This window comes from Aythya fuligula, chromosome 1 (assembly GCF_009819795.1).
Source record: "Aythya fuligula isolate bAytFul2 chromosome 1, bAytFul2.pri, whole genome shotgun sequence".
In the NCBI taxonomy this organism is placed as follows: Eukaryota; Metazoa; Chordata; class Aves; order Anseriformes; family Anatidae; genus Aythya; species Aythya fuligula.
The window spans coordinates 144,419,426-144,434,838 of NC_045559.1; the positions used below are offsets into that span (position 1 = coordinate 144,419,426).

At 40.6% G+C, this 15,413-nt stretch overlaps 1 protein-coding gene across 11 annotated transcripts in view; it reads right to left on the reverse strand.

The window, feature by feature from the left end:
- MCF2L (MCF.2 cell line derived transforming sequence like) overlaps nucleotides 1-15,413 on the reverse strand; it is a 147,019-nt gene that overhangs the window by 78,003 nt on the left and 53,603 nt on the right. The window contains exon 1 of one of the 11 annotated variants that reach the window (XM_032187514.1): nucleotides 56-122. The exons of the other annotated variants lie outside the window; for them this stretch is intronic. Within the exon in view, the coding sequence (XP_032043405.1) occupies nucleotides 56-77 (22 nt within the window). The 5' untranslated portion in view covers nucleotides 78-122. Of the gene's footprint in view, nucleotides 1-55; nucleotides 123-15,413 lie in introns of those variants that run through there. 11 annotated transcript variants of the gene reach the window in all.

Here is a 15,413-nt window from a genome sequence, read left to right on the forward strand (position 1 = left end):
CACTTGCTGATAATTAAATTAGCAATACTTAGCAGAAGATCCACCCTTCGCCTACCTGTTTTGTTTAAATTTGACATTTCAGAAGCAGCGATAGTGGAAGTTTAGACACCAGTCCATCGATCCAGTGCTCTCTCTCTGCTATTCCTCTGCAGTAGTCATGCACACCAAAACCAGCAAACAGAACTGGAAACGTGAATTCAAGCACCAGAATAAGGAAGCAATTTTTGCCTGTCCCTATTTCACAAAACCCGCTTTCAGTTTTGCCATGGACTGTAGCTGCACTATTAACAGCAAATAATATCTCCACTGTTTCATTTATATCTTAACAGAAACAAGATTCCTATAGAAAGCTCTGACAGAAGGAATTTAAGAAATAATGCATTTGAGATTAACTCTCCTATACTAAGAACAAGGGGATGCCAAATGACATCCTCTGAAAGAGACTGTGCTCCCCCCTCCCCCTTCAAATAGGGATCAGGGCAAATTACATGTCTGTTATTCACATGAAATGCAGCAAACTGAAAATTAAACCCCACATTCAGGAACAGCAGGATGGCTGCAACAGCAGATCTTCCTCATAAGCCTTAACAGTGCTTCTGATCACCATAATCACTGCCCGACCGAATCCTGAACAAAGTCAAGTGCCTTCCATGTGAAATACTGGGATAGATTTGGTGGATGCATCTGAGGTAGTGAGAAATACATCCAGAAATAAAAATACACACTGCAAATTTACACAAGCACGGAACACGCCCACCCATAACAATAAAATATACTTATATACACATGTACACAGAGAACAAAGGAGTACAACTTCTGCCTTTGTACTAAAAACACGTCACGTTTTCCTCAGTAGGATGTCGTCTGACTGAATTCCTCCCTGACCTGCAATCAAGTAATTAAGAAAAACTGAAAAAAAAAATAGACACACCTGTGCATTTCTTCAGAAGAAGCCACGATTCAGCAATATCTTCATAGAGCAAGGAGATCAGACTTAAGGTCATGTTGCTCCTCATCGATTTTGTGCAAAATAGTTTGGCAGACAGTGACCTAGTTATCTGCAAGCCCGTCTTCAGCATGCAGCGAGAGCACAAAACTCCATCTTTCAGTCAAAGCCAAGCCACCCGAGACACGATACCTTTCTTCAAATTACACGCAGAGCAACTGCGCCTTTCAGCGGGACCAGAGGTCCCCCACGGGGTTAGCTGGTTCATGGTTACTTACCACGTTTTGTCTTCCTGCATCAAGTGCTGGCATATGCTAAATTCAGTCTTTGACTCTAAATGTGAACAAATATCCTAATATTATCAGTCAGGAAAAAAAATAATTCTAAGTGCAGCGCATCAAGACCCTCAGTTTAAGAGCCCTAGTTTTAAGCAAATGATAAGCTGCCCAGTAAATCCATCTTCATCTTTTTCTAACCATCCCCCAAGTCCTGCACATGAGGAAATGAACTGCCCAGGGGCAGATGTCATTTTCTAATGAGCCTTTGGTTAAAAGTTCCTTAGAAATGCACCAGGCATGTCATATTTCTGAGGAAGTTCTCACCCAAGCATCTTTGACAGAACTGAACGAGGGTGTTTTGCTTGGTGGCAAACCCATTAAGCACCTGTTCCTTAGGAAGACACCTGCCAAAGCAGCAGGAACTGCCAAAAGGAAATGTATTACAACTTATAAAGTCACGTTACTTGAAGGTGTACAAATTTTATCTGTAAGAAAATGGGAAATTAAAGCAACAGTTAATGAAAATAAACTATTCCATATGATCTTTCAGACACCAATGCTCAGTAGTGCTGCTTTGCTTGATCCTTTAAAGCAATTGCCCAGTGATGGACTACCTGTCAATGAATGCACTTGAGATTAGCTACCAGCAATCCAGACTCCCTACCATGAAGAGCAAACCAATAAATGAGAGTGACAGCAACAACCATGCGAAAACAAAGAGATTGTTTTTCCTCCCTTCGAGATGTTGTAAGAGCCCTTTCTTGACAAGAGGGGGTCAAGGAAAAAGGACAGCAAGGATAAAAAGCTAGGATTGATGGTTACATCTGTTCATAAAATCCCATTTACAGATGGGGAAGAGCTTAGTTTCAGCTTCAGCACACCCGGCTATAAACACAAAACCAAACAAATTGCAAGCCACCCACAGACCACACCAAAGGTTATTTGCTGGAGTGCCCCACATCTGTGTTCTCACCACTCATCCTGTTGGTAATCACAAACCAATTTGCTAAATTATAATAAATCTACCAATAAGTGCGTCTATTCATTGCCTGGCATTAAAACATGGCCTGAGAAAGTAATTTAGGCAGATTATTTTAAACTCTGCTATTTCAATTTCAGGCCCATTGCAATCTGTAGTATATCAAACTACAAGAGATTAATAAGTGATATCATATGTTTTTAATGAAAGGTAGATTTAAAAGAAATAACCCTCCTTAGAAATATTTTTACTTAACTGTTCTGTACTTCAGGAGGTCATTACTACAACATTTAATTTTGAAAAGAGATCAAAATTAGTGAATGAGTCTTCTCACCACTCCCACGAGTCATGTAAATACTCTTTCAGTTCCATCACATCCATGAAAGCTGAGACAGATCAAGTGACCTGTCATGGATCAGATGGCAGCATTTATTGCAACGTCAGAAACAGGATCTCCCTCTTGTCTCCAAGTCCATACTCACTCTTTTCCAGGATTGTCAGTGGAGGTTTGTGCTTCTAGATCGGCATCTTGAGCTCTAGTCCTCAGGCAGAGACCACAGCTCACAGAATTTTATTTCTAGCTCTTGCACCATAACGTGGCTCCAGGAAGAATGGTCTTAAGGCAGCTAGAGACTCCCACTATGTATTATATAGTATATCAAGCATACACAATGATACTCATTTCTTATTTAGCAGCACAAAGCCAGTCTCAGACATTTGCTACTGAGAGTCCTGAGCAGTACGCTTGGCTGACTAGATATTACTGCTAATAGCAGCAGGGGTTTGGTCTCACCTGCAACACAGCATGATGAAAACCTAACTCTTGTTATCAGAAGTCTTACACAATGATAAAACAGTCATAGGTGTGCTTTCCAAACATGCAAAGAGAGGAAGAGGAAGCTTTACGGTCTCCATTCAAAGATTAAAACCAAGTGAAAGAGGAGCTACACCCTTTTTAGAAATGTATCACCCTCACACACACCCATCCAGTAAGATACAGGAACCTGATATTTTGGCAAGCTGGCTACTCCCGTAAGGAAAAAAAAAAAAATAAAACCAACAAACACAAATGGAGAAGAGGAGAAAGAATCACCTACAGTGCACTGACTCTGTGTTTGTTCTCACTGCTGAGACAGAAAGGAAGTGTAAACCCTTGTGTTCACCAGCACTGCCTATTGAGCACGGCAGTACGAGCCAGCAGCATGCCCAGGCAACCAAGAGGGCAAAATGTATTTTGGGGTGTACTAAACACGGCACAGGCAGCCGGTCAAGAGAGGGCAATTTCCCACTGTATGTAGCATTGGTGAGGCCCTGGTTTGGACATTGTGTGCAGTTCTGGGCTCCGCAATATAAAAAGGATGTTAAGGTCTTTGAACACATCCAGAGGAGAAAAATGAGGTACGTAAAAGGGCTGGAAGGCACGTCCTGTGAGGAGAGTACTCAAGGTGCGGCCTCACCAGAGCCGAGTACAGGGGGACGATCACCTCCCTAGCCCTGCTGGTCACACTGTTTCTTATGCAAGCCAGGATAAGAAACAGTGTGACCAGCAGGGCTAGGGAGGTGATCGTCCCCCTGTATTCGGCTCTGGTGAGGCCGCACCTCGAGTACTGTGTTCAGTTTTGGGCCCCTCGCTACAAGAAGGACATGGAGGTGCTTGAGCGGGTGCAGAGAAGGGCGACAAAGCTGGTGAGGGGCCTGGAGAACAAGTCCTACGAGGAGCGGCTGAGGGAGCTGGGCTTGTTCAGCCTGGAGAAGAGGAGGCTCAGGGGCGACCTTATCGCTCTCTATGGGTACCTCAAGGGAGGCTGTAGCGAGGTGGGGGTTGGCCTGTTCTCCCATGTGCCTGGTGACAGGACGAGGGGGAATGGGCTTAATTGAGCCAGGGGAGTTTTAGGTTAGATGTTAGGAAGAACTTCTTCACTGAAAGGGTTGTGAGGCACTGGAACAGGCTGCCCAGGGAAGTGGTGGAGTCACCATCCCTGGAGGTCTTTAAAAGACGTTTAGATGTAGAGCTTAGGGGTATGGTTTAGTGGGGACTGTTAGTGTTAGGTCAGAGGTTGGACTTTATGATCTTGAGGTCTCTTCCAACCTAGAAATTCTGTGAGATATCTGTGAGAGAGGCTGAGGACACCGGGTTTGTCAAGACTGGAGATGAGGAGCTTGAGGGGTGACCTTGTTGCTCTCTGCACCTTCCTGAGAAGGGGAAGTGGGGAGGTCTTCTCCCTGGTATTTAGTGACAGGATGCATGTCAATGGCTCAGAGCTGTGTCATGGGAGGTTCAGGCTGGACGTTAGGACAATATTCTTTATCGAGAGCATTGTCAAACACTGGGACAGGCTTCCTGGAGAGGTGGTTGATGCCCTGGGCCTGTCTGCCTTTAAGAGGCATTAGGATAATGCTCTGGATGATATGTTTTAACTTTGGTTCAGCCCCATAGAAGTATGACAGTTGGACTTGAGGATCTTCGTAGGTCCCTTCCAACCAGAAGTACTCTATTCCACAATCCCTTCATGATGTGCACAATAACATGGACAATAACCTCTGAACAGGCTGCTGTCTTAAAAATTTCAGAGCAGAGGAAACAGCAGAGTGAATCATTCATGAGAAAACCAAGTACTAGTTTAAAAATAATCTAATTTCTGGGACTAGTGCAACAGATGCATGTAATATCCATCCTCCATGCTCCCACTTAGCTTTGTGGACAACTTAAGGCCTAGTAATGACCGTGTCTGAGAGAATCAAAATATAATGTTGTTTCAATCCTACTATCCTTCATGATTAACCAACTAGACATATCTTCACCTCTCACCTTCAGGACTCTTGAGTGTCCTTAGGTTGAAGGACATACATGAAGAAATGGGGTGAAGAGCTCAGGCGGTGTACAAGGGACTGAGGCTGCTCCTAGTTTGCTGGAGTGGGTAGGAACCCAGGAATAGCATCTCTAAGGAAAGTGGCCACAGGCACCTTGCTAAAAACTATTTTAGATAAAAGTGGTTTTCCCTAGCAAAGAAAACTCAAAATTTCACTAGCCAGAAATGCTCCACATTGCCATGAAACAGAGTATGAACCATGCACTTGTGAAAAGAAGGGTCCAGCCAGGAACTGAATGCATTTTTATTTTAGCACTCTATTTTGGAGCATGTGCGTGGGGAAGCATTTGTTTTGTGCTTATAATACCTTGTCTCCTTGCTGCGTGCTTCAAGAGAACAGCAACAACAAAAAAGAACAAATGTGTTGAGCACAAAACCCCTTCCTAGACTTTATTGTTGAGATTGAAACACAAGTGGAGAGGGCATGCAACATGTGGGCATGCACATTAGCAACAAGACTTAGGGGAAAATTCCAGCTCTATTCAAACACAGAGGAACAACAGCCCTCATAAGAAAAATCTATGTCAAGACATGGGTATATTTATAAATGCAAGAAAATACATTAGAAGTCCTACCATGCTGAAGTCAATCTCATCCTGGTCTATGACTGAAATACTGCAGCCCACAGAGAAGAGGAAAATACCACGGGAGAAGCTTTTAAAGGATGAATGCGAAATCATGAAGGGTAAGAGGCTGTGTCATTTCAGTTCTGTGCAACCCAGAGAGGGAAGTTTTGGCTGCACCTTAAATATTTAAGTTTGATAAGTCGATAGTAAAAGTATAGCTACAGATGTATTTTTTCCTTCAGGGTGTAGCACCTAGCAATAAGCACATCAGTAAGATGATCTGCCACTTTGCGTGATTCAGCATGACGAATCATCCTTATAGGATCATACTTAGCATAATGTAAATGTGCACTCTCCCTAAAAAAAAAGCTAGCAGAATACACCTAACTCACACCTGTAACCACAGACTGTGTAACTGGGTGGAGCCGTGAAGACATTAAACATTTTGATGCATCACCAGTGAGCACCTACGTTAGCATACTAGACTATTTAAAAGCCCTAGTCATTTTCTCCTTTTAATACTTCACGAGGGTTTTTCAAAGAACAAATGCAAAAAAGGTTTAATTCTTTTTAAAGTCATCACGCATTCGAAATTGCCAATTCTCTCTCATTTGCATCAAAAGATTCAATTTTCATTAAAAGTGAGTTTATATACACACATATACTGCTAAAAATCCATTATAGAAATATTTCTTTACTAACCCAATACTAGCAGCTTGCTAAATTTCTATGTAACAACAGAACTAACCAATTTTGAAACAACTTTAACCGTTTTTGATTTGGATGCTAAGTCATCAGAAAGGTCTCTTTATCACACGAACATCTGAGTTTTAGCAAGTGTGAGCAATCAAAATTTGTGGTGAGAGAAAAGCAATAAAAAACCACCATCCATGAAGAGAGACACTCTTCCTATGAAAATGAGTATGCTGGCAATACCAATAGTTGCTGGAACACTTAAAAGGTGAAGGATACTGTTCAATTAATAGGATGAATCCTGCAATATCATTTTGAAAGACACATCTAGTAAGAAATGAGAAAAACCACTGAGAAACTACATTTCAAAAGTAGTCTTTGCACTATAAGACAACAATAAACTTCAAAGCTTTGAAGATCACATACCTTACATCAGGTATCCAGAAAGTAAGACAAAAAGACTACTGCAATTTCTAAGGAAGCACAACACACCTCCAGTTCTCCAACCCCATGACTACACTTAAAAATTTCCAAAACAAACAAACAAAAACACACCAGAAGCCTGGCCACTGGATGCTCTTATCATCCGTTTTCATTCCTGATTTCAAAATGAAATATTTTTGGTGTTCTGTGAACTGAGTTTTAATGAGTTTATACTTTCCTATGTGTCCTTTCCAAACAAGCTCCTGCAAGTCTCTAATCATAGGTCTCCCCTTCACTGTGCGGCAGGATTTACCGTGGTTTCCATTTCAAAGAGACAAGAAATGGACTTTTTCTTCAGGTCAAAGCTGAACCATGCAGGAGTTATCCTGTGGTCTTTGGTGACAGTTCTGTCTGTCCACAGCTGCAAAATAAATGGATTTGACCTCTTTAACTTCACAAACAGCAGCAGTACCCATACAAAAGTGTCTGCAATCTGACATGATCAGTCAAATGCCATGGAGATGAGGAAAAGAGGACAACTGGCTCCATGCTGATGCTGTCAAACACAGGATTCAAAATTGAGTAGACCAGAGATTGCAGTCTGACAAAAATTGAAAACTGTAATTAGAAGTGGATGCAGATCACCACTAATATTACATAGAAGCTAGGACCAAAATTCTGAAAAAATCCTGAGGATGGGACCCATTATAGCAACAGTAGGATTAAAGGAGCAAGTGGAAGAGAGAAGAGGAAACGGATGTAGGGTTTCGTGGTAGCAGAAAGGAAAACTCAATAGTAACGAATGGCAACAGGAACATGTGATGAAAACACCCCAGGAACAGAACTCAGGAAAGGAAAAGCAGGTCTACTTTATATTCTGAAATGTAAATGTTTATGTACACACACACAAATAACAACATTGCTCCAGAAAGCAAGGCAAACCAACAGACACCATTACAACAAATGAAGCGTTGTACCACAGTCATACCTATATTTATAGCCAAAGTATAAAATAAAAATTCATCAATGATAGGAAACCCTTTTTGTGACCCCTTAAAGTACACAATTATTTTTTTTCCAGATTAACAAGACACTCAGGAAGCAGAAAAACCTTCAGGTCAAACACTGCGGGAGAACGCGTTCCAACAAAAATATAAAATGCTCCGCAACACTGATGAACACAGATAAAGGCTGCAAAACTATTTATCACAAAGGAAGGAAAGGAAAACAACTTTTTCAGAAATCACCATTCCCCAAAATCCTGGAAGAGCAAACAGGACAGACAGAAGTGAAACTTGCTTTTGGTCCAAGATCCGAGACAGAAAATACTCGTTCCATCACGTCTCTAGAAACAATTAGTTGGCGTGCTTCTGAACAAGTTACTTATCATACTTTAGTATTGTAGGATCACTTGTAGCTCCCAATGAAATACAAAAAAATAAAAAGAAATGGCTGCTAGGTGACCTCAGTTACCTGTCGTTTCAGATTGTGAGTTTAGACAAAATCTTTCTGATTAGGCCATTGCCCTCAACTCTTATTGATGCTTCAAGAGTAGTCTATCCCGCATTATTCTGAGGTTACACTTCAGAATGGTGAAAACCCACATAACAGATCAGATAAATATACAATTGTCCTCCTAGCAGTTTATTTTTCAAGCCAGTTTTGATTTTGACTCACAATTTGGACTTCTTGTGGTCAAGACATGCACAACAAGGATCATGTGGCCATGCAACTCAACAAGTCCCCAATCACACAAAATGTTTGAAAAAAAGCAATCTTCAAAATACACCAATCCCTCCACTTAGGGGTTCCCAAAATTACATCTTAATTTCTCCCATTGTAGATGCAGTATTTGTAAGAAAAAAAATAATTGTATCATACAAAATACAGTGATCCCTTTAATAAAACACTTTAAAAAGCCACCGACTACAAAAAAAAATAATAATCTAGACCTCCAAAAAACTGTTATAAAATACACCAACAACTGCAAAGACACACAGCAGCTGTAACTGTGTCCTGTTTCTATTCTTTGGGAAGCAAACAGGAAACATATACCCTTACCTGATTGAAAAAGCAGCCAGTCCCTGAGATTTTAATCAACCCAAAGCAACAGACATTTTCCTTCTTCTGCAGCTTCCTAGGATGCTTCCTGGGCTGCTCAGAATAGCAGCATGGAGTCCGAGCTTTTTAACAGCAGCATTGCCTTCGTTTTCCTCATTAAGTACTGCTACCTGCACTATCACTGTATTTACTTTTGGCCTAGGTGTGACGGCACAGGCAAGGCTGTGGATTCAAACAACAAAACCACTCCTCTGCCACGGGTGCTTTATTAGTGTTAGCCTCCAACTTCGCCTCAAAAACCTTCGTGCTGTTTTGAGATGAGCAGCAACTAAAGTAGATGCACCAGCCATGAAAGAAAGGCAATTATGCAAAGCTTTAGCTAACAAGGAGGAAAGACCTATAAAAACCTACCACATCACCTCCTAACCTCCACTGATTAGGATTTTGCAATTAACAGAAATCAAATCCTGCCCAGTTCTCGGGTAAAATCTCAACTCCAAAAAAACCTTTTGAAACAGTTTGGTGCTTCACGGCCTTTTCCTAATGGAGAATGGACACAGAAAGAAGGATGAAATGAAGACTAAGGAGCAAATTCCACTTGTGATGACACACACAGCACCTGATCTCACATCCTCAACACTCAGATGAGTAGGGAACAACCTACAGACTGCCCCCAGCCATTCTCTGCTCTTCCCCTTGTTGCCTCTGCAAAAATTGCATGCGTTTGCCAGCAGCTCCTGTCTTTCTTCCATCTCACTGCTGAGATGAGGAGAGTCAGGTGCTGAAGACTGTCAGTAAAATAGTGGGGAAGAATACTTACTACCTCTTGAGGTCAAAATAGCTGAGGTGCAAAGTGACAACTTCAAAAAGGGGTACAGCTGGTAGGTCATATATCTTGCTCCCTCTTTTTATCTTCTTTAAGTTTCTGTATATCCTGTAAGAAACACCACCCCACCCCTCACACACAGAAGCCAACGTTCAATTTCTCCAGTGTCACAAGGTGCTCTCCATCCAACCGAACTGACAACAGCACGGACAGATCACCTGCTACTTACCATGTGCATACTCAATCAGTATGACATAATTTTAACTTGGCTTTTACCCTTGTATTTGCACTAAGAGAAGAGTGCAGGGCAAGCAGATCAAAGGTAAGGTGTCATGCTTTCTTCTTCAGGCAAGAAGGCAGAAGTTCTTACCGTACCTGAGTGGAAGGAAAAGACTCACAGCTCTATCATCTTTGTAGTTCCCTGCAGTATGGTGGAAGCAAATAAGGCTCCTCCAATTAAGGTCTCATCCTCCAGCCAGTCTTTGAAGTATTCAGCAGCATCCTTTTTAACAGGACAGATTTCACATCCTTGGCTGAAGGATGGCCAAAAGCCTCCTTTTCTCTGACTCAATCACAGAACAGCCTGCGACCACTACTGCCTTGTACCCCAAGTTACAGTGGTTTAGCCAATGCTGAACACATTTTTACACTTTTTTAGGTCACCACACACACTATATTGAGTATAACAAATACAGATACCCAGGCAACCCCAAGGATCAGCAAAGAGCCAAAAGTATTGCTCAGACATGAAGAGAACATCAAAATAACGTTAAAAATATTAACAGTATCCTCACACCCCAGCTAGGGTTTATTTGCTGCCCTCCTTATTTCTGAGGGAAATTTCAGGGCAATAAATGGGATTTCTGTTTAAGAAAAAAGTTATACAGACTTCTTAAGTAGCACTTGGTTAAAGTAAGGTGCAAGGATGCCACAAATATTCCATTTTTTTGCCTCCTGAGATTGTGGAAATATTTTCCAGCAGCTCTCAGAGATTATTCTTCACTGGAATTTCTTCTCCTATACTATGAAGAAGTTTGATACAGCTTATATATAAGATGTACTCAAGTTCCTGTGTTATTTGCATGTAATTCCTTAGAGCAGAAAAAAAAAAAAAGAAGAAAGGTATCTTCCTTTTAATCTCCGTAGTTCACTAGCTAACGAAGGAAACAGCAGCTCAGCTACAAATAAATAAAAACACGTAAGTATATGAGTCTCAACCACCAACAAGCCATGACCTAGTTGAGCTTGTTTCATGTTTTCTTCTTCAGGCAAGAAGGCAGGAGCTCTTACTGTACCTGAGTGGAAGGAAAAGACTTGCAGCTCTATCATCAGCTTGCCCAAAAAAGCAGCGTATGTCGATCTGTCTGGCACCTCCTGGCAGCTGACTAGTATTCAGCTTCAGCCAACCCAGCTGGGCCAGGTTCAGAGGCATTTAAAGGTTCACAGGTGCAGCCACAAGCAGTTGGCTGGTGAGGAGCTTATGCAACTGCTTTTTTTTTTTTTTTTTTTTTAAAAAAAAAAGAAAGAGCTCTTCAGCTCAAGCACGATGGTATAAACCAGTAACTGAGGTTTCTCTTGAGTCATGAAACAGTGAGAAATGGATTCAGGTCTCACCTGAGCTGGCTTCCACATGGAGCATCTGCCCTGAACTTATTGCCTCCCATGGACCAGCAGAGATGAGGAGCTGGTTGAGATACTCCTGGCATGCTCCCTGATTTGGCAAACTGTAACCCAAAGCCTACTTTGTCACGTTTCCTCTGTTCTTGTATTATTGTTTTAGACCATTTTGTCTCGTCTCGCTTGCTTAGCTATGGGTACTGTGCTCTAAAAGATGCCTGCTGTCTTTGAAGTACTGATGCTGTTTGCAGGTACTGGCTGCAGTCTCTGTTTTTTCCTTTCTAAAATGGAGTCGTGTGAAGGAAATTGTTTTTACAAAACTGAAGCTATCCAAGAACGAACAAGTCCATTGTTTAGAGAGGAGACCTTTGGGCAGCAATGCAATGACGACCTGTGTTGTGGTGAGTCCACAAAGCTTGTGTGGACGGTGAGGGGTCTGGCTTTGCGTGCCTTGGGACAGGGAGAGAGGGGACAGAGCATTCTCATTGTTTAAGTGTAAACAATAATAATAATAGGCTTTTGTAATCGAGAGAAGGAAGCAATCTAATGTGGAAAACAGTTGTTATTACTCTGTTTACGACTCCCTGCTCCCCCAAAATAGGCCAGGTTACTCCGTAACACCGAAGAAGTCTAAACTGAGGTGACCTCTAACTGGGTGAATGGCTGAAAACCCATCTGATAAGATAGGTTTGGGAATGCCTTTTCTGTTTTTAAAATTACCTCATAACAGAAGCGTGCCAGGATGGAAAATACTGGATGGAGTTGCACTCTTGCAACTGTAAGAGCTTTATCCTCAAAATCCTGGACAAACTGCAGATGGTTAGGTTGTAAACGGGATCCACTGCCACGTGGCGGCTGAGGCACTGTCAGGGAGAAAGCTGATACCTGAGTCCAAACGTATTTCTAATACGTTTTGCCATGTTGCTTGAGTTGTAAGATGATTAAATCTATATTCTTTTTTTTTTTTTTTTTTTCTGCCATAGGGTGCTTTGTTGTGTCTACAGATTGCTTCGTCTGTGAAACACTGCATGTCTTCATCACAAGCAACTATTATACTTCATTTGGTCCAACCAGATATCTTTTCATGAAATATTAAATTAGTACTGCTTATCATTATTCAGCACACGCATCTGGAGACTGTCACATCTTATCTGATTCAAGTAACAAATCCTGTTTGATTTTTGTAAGCAAAGTATAGCATTTAGTGGGTGGCATCCATGTCTGTGGCAGGGGGGTTGGAACTAGCTTCCAACCCATGCTGTCCTATGATCCTATGATAAAAATGTTTTGACTTCACTGACATCTGAGAATTTTGCTTCTCATCTTTGAAAATCTGTTCTAATCACATAGAAAAACACTCACAGATGACTTTTTTTTTTTTTTTAAATCACTTAGGTTTTTTTTTTTTTTTTTTCTCCAAGTAAAGTATTCCTAAAATAACTCTAACAAATTCATGTGACAACATCTGCAAAAATTATCAATACAACTCATGGTGCAGACAAAGAACATAATTTTCAATAGCTGGAAGTTGGGAGGAAAAAAAAAAAAGAGAAGGAACCAAGGTCAAATGCTACCAATTAAAAGAGGAAAAGTTTATGCTGAAGAAGATAGTAGAGAACACCTTTGCTTGTACCTGAAGTCCTTACTCAATCTTTGACAGCCATAGGGGTAGATATTATGGAGATAGATATCAAAACATTACCTGTGCACCACGTACACAATCCAGTTAAAATGTATGAATACGCGCTACTGGAATCCTAGAGGCTTATATGACAAAAGCTAGAGATTTTGACAGTGAGTTGAAGAAGAACTGTATAGTTTTGGACTCCCAGGAAGGATGTGTTTTGAGTTTCTGGTGTGAAAACCTCGCACCAGACTTGTATGTCTGGTAGTATTGGAAAGGCAAAATGCCTCTGTAGTAGGATAGATGCAATGTCTTGAAATCTTGTTTCACATGCTAGCTCTCTTTAAGCACAAGACAATTGGCTTTCTGATTGCTCTCCATTTTATCATACAAACCTTTTGAGTCCATCAAAGATGGTATGAATTAGATAATTGACTAAAATAAGCATGTTTGGCTAAAATAGAAACAATGGTCATGAAAGTTGAGAATTTAAAGAGCAATTCTCCTACGCAAACTCACTGCTTAAAACAATTTGCTTATGTTTCATGAAAGCTTATGACTTTCACCTAAAAGAAGAAAAGGATGGAAATATAGATCATATCTTTCCTTCGAATAAAAGCCTGAAAAGCAATTAACTCCTTCCCCAGAAGCGAAGGGACACATTTGAACAAGTTCTTCAAGTAGCCTCTGATGTATGTCACATATTCTGTAGGCTTCTAAAGTGATTTCTCAGAGAAATCAAACAAAAGATAAATTCATTTAGAGAATTACTCATGACTAATACGACTAAGAAACTATGTTAATACCATCCATCTGAAATTCTAATTTTCAGAATAGAGCCCCGTACAAGTTAGATTACTGCAGCGTGATTCACAAACCACAAGGGCTGTTGTAGTCCATGACAGCTCTAAGATAAATTATCACCGGAATTGTACCTATTACAATTTTTGAAGTATATTCCCAGCTACCTACTCACACCTGAAATTATAGGATCATTCATGAATATAACTTCTTTCTAGCTGCCCCACAACTCCTAAGTGGTTGTTAATTGGACAAAACTCCTTACTTAAAACAACGTCAAGCTACTCCTGCTTTAACGGATTGATGTTTTTGTGTCCTCTACTTCATAATTTCTAAAATTGATTAGAAACTTTGAAATTAGAAACAAATGCAAGTCTGATGAAAATAACAAGATTGGACTGAGATTTACTGCATGCTGACAACATTGCAAGTGGAAAAATGTGAGATTTATCCACCCGGGGATAAAAAGAGGTAAGAAGAAGTTCCTACAGAAGATTCCTGTAGGCTCCTTCATTCTTCAAAGCTCCCATTCGTTCTTCAGCCTCTCTCCAATAGGAAAGAATTAACCTATCCAACAGCCCTGTCACTCAGTGAAATGGTGTGCGACTCTCATTCTCAACCAAAGACTGCTGACAGATACTGAAGAAGAGTAAGTAAATGGGAAAACTAACATTATCAGTAGGCTTTGTCCATTAATTTTAGAAAAAAACACCGACCGACAAGATTCGGGAAGGTTTCATGCCAAACTCAAGTCAAAGTGCAAGAAACAGAAGTTGTATGTGAGGTCGCATTAACCGCTGACTAAAATAGAATCAGTGGGATTTTTTTCAAAGATCACTGAACAAGAAACGAAACACAAAAGTTGTGTTGATCTTCACTTCCTGCTTTGGGAGAAGACATAGTGTTTCTGAAATCGAAAAAAAAAAAAAGGATTACTTCAAATCAGGAAGTGCTGGAAATCTTACAGTAAACCTTGATCCTTTTAACTTAGCTTGGTTTACCATGAGACCACATATGTTCAGACTTTCCAGGTTAGATTCACCTTTGAAGTTAATTTGATGATCATGTGGGATTTTGCTAAGCACTAGAAGTATACACAGTAAAAGGAAGTTATACAGACCATCTTATTAAGCATGACTTTACTCTAGCTAAACAGTTTGCAACAACACATGAGATTGCAAATGTCTTGAAAGAACAATGAAGAAGATAAAGGGAATAAATAAAATTACATCCTGGCTCCAGGACTGGTTCTGCCCAGAGAGTAAACATCTTATTGTTGACAATTCTCCATCCAGAAAAGCAAAAGCATGCTGTAAAAATAGGAAGTCGCTTTTGTTCCAAATTATTGAAGTGTCTCTGCATATTCACCAGGGAAACAGTAAGTAATTTTTTTCCACTATTGCATTATTTTTGCAAATCTCCTTTCCTCATAAAGATATAAGCTTTTCAGCAGCCATGAAAGTGGTGAAAGTGTAACTTTCTCCTAACTCATCCCGTATATAAAATCCCGTATATAAAATACCATATATGCTCTAATTAAATGGGCATTTAAAACAGCACTAATGTTCAGCAATACATTTTTCCCCATTTCAAGAGTTGCACGCACAGTCAGATTTTGTTTTCTGAGGATTCGTTTTACATGAATTGACTCCCTGAATATCACACAACAGCTCTTAGAAAAGGTCTTCTTGTAAGAGACTCTTACAAGAGCTTAAATCCTAGGAAACAG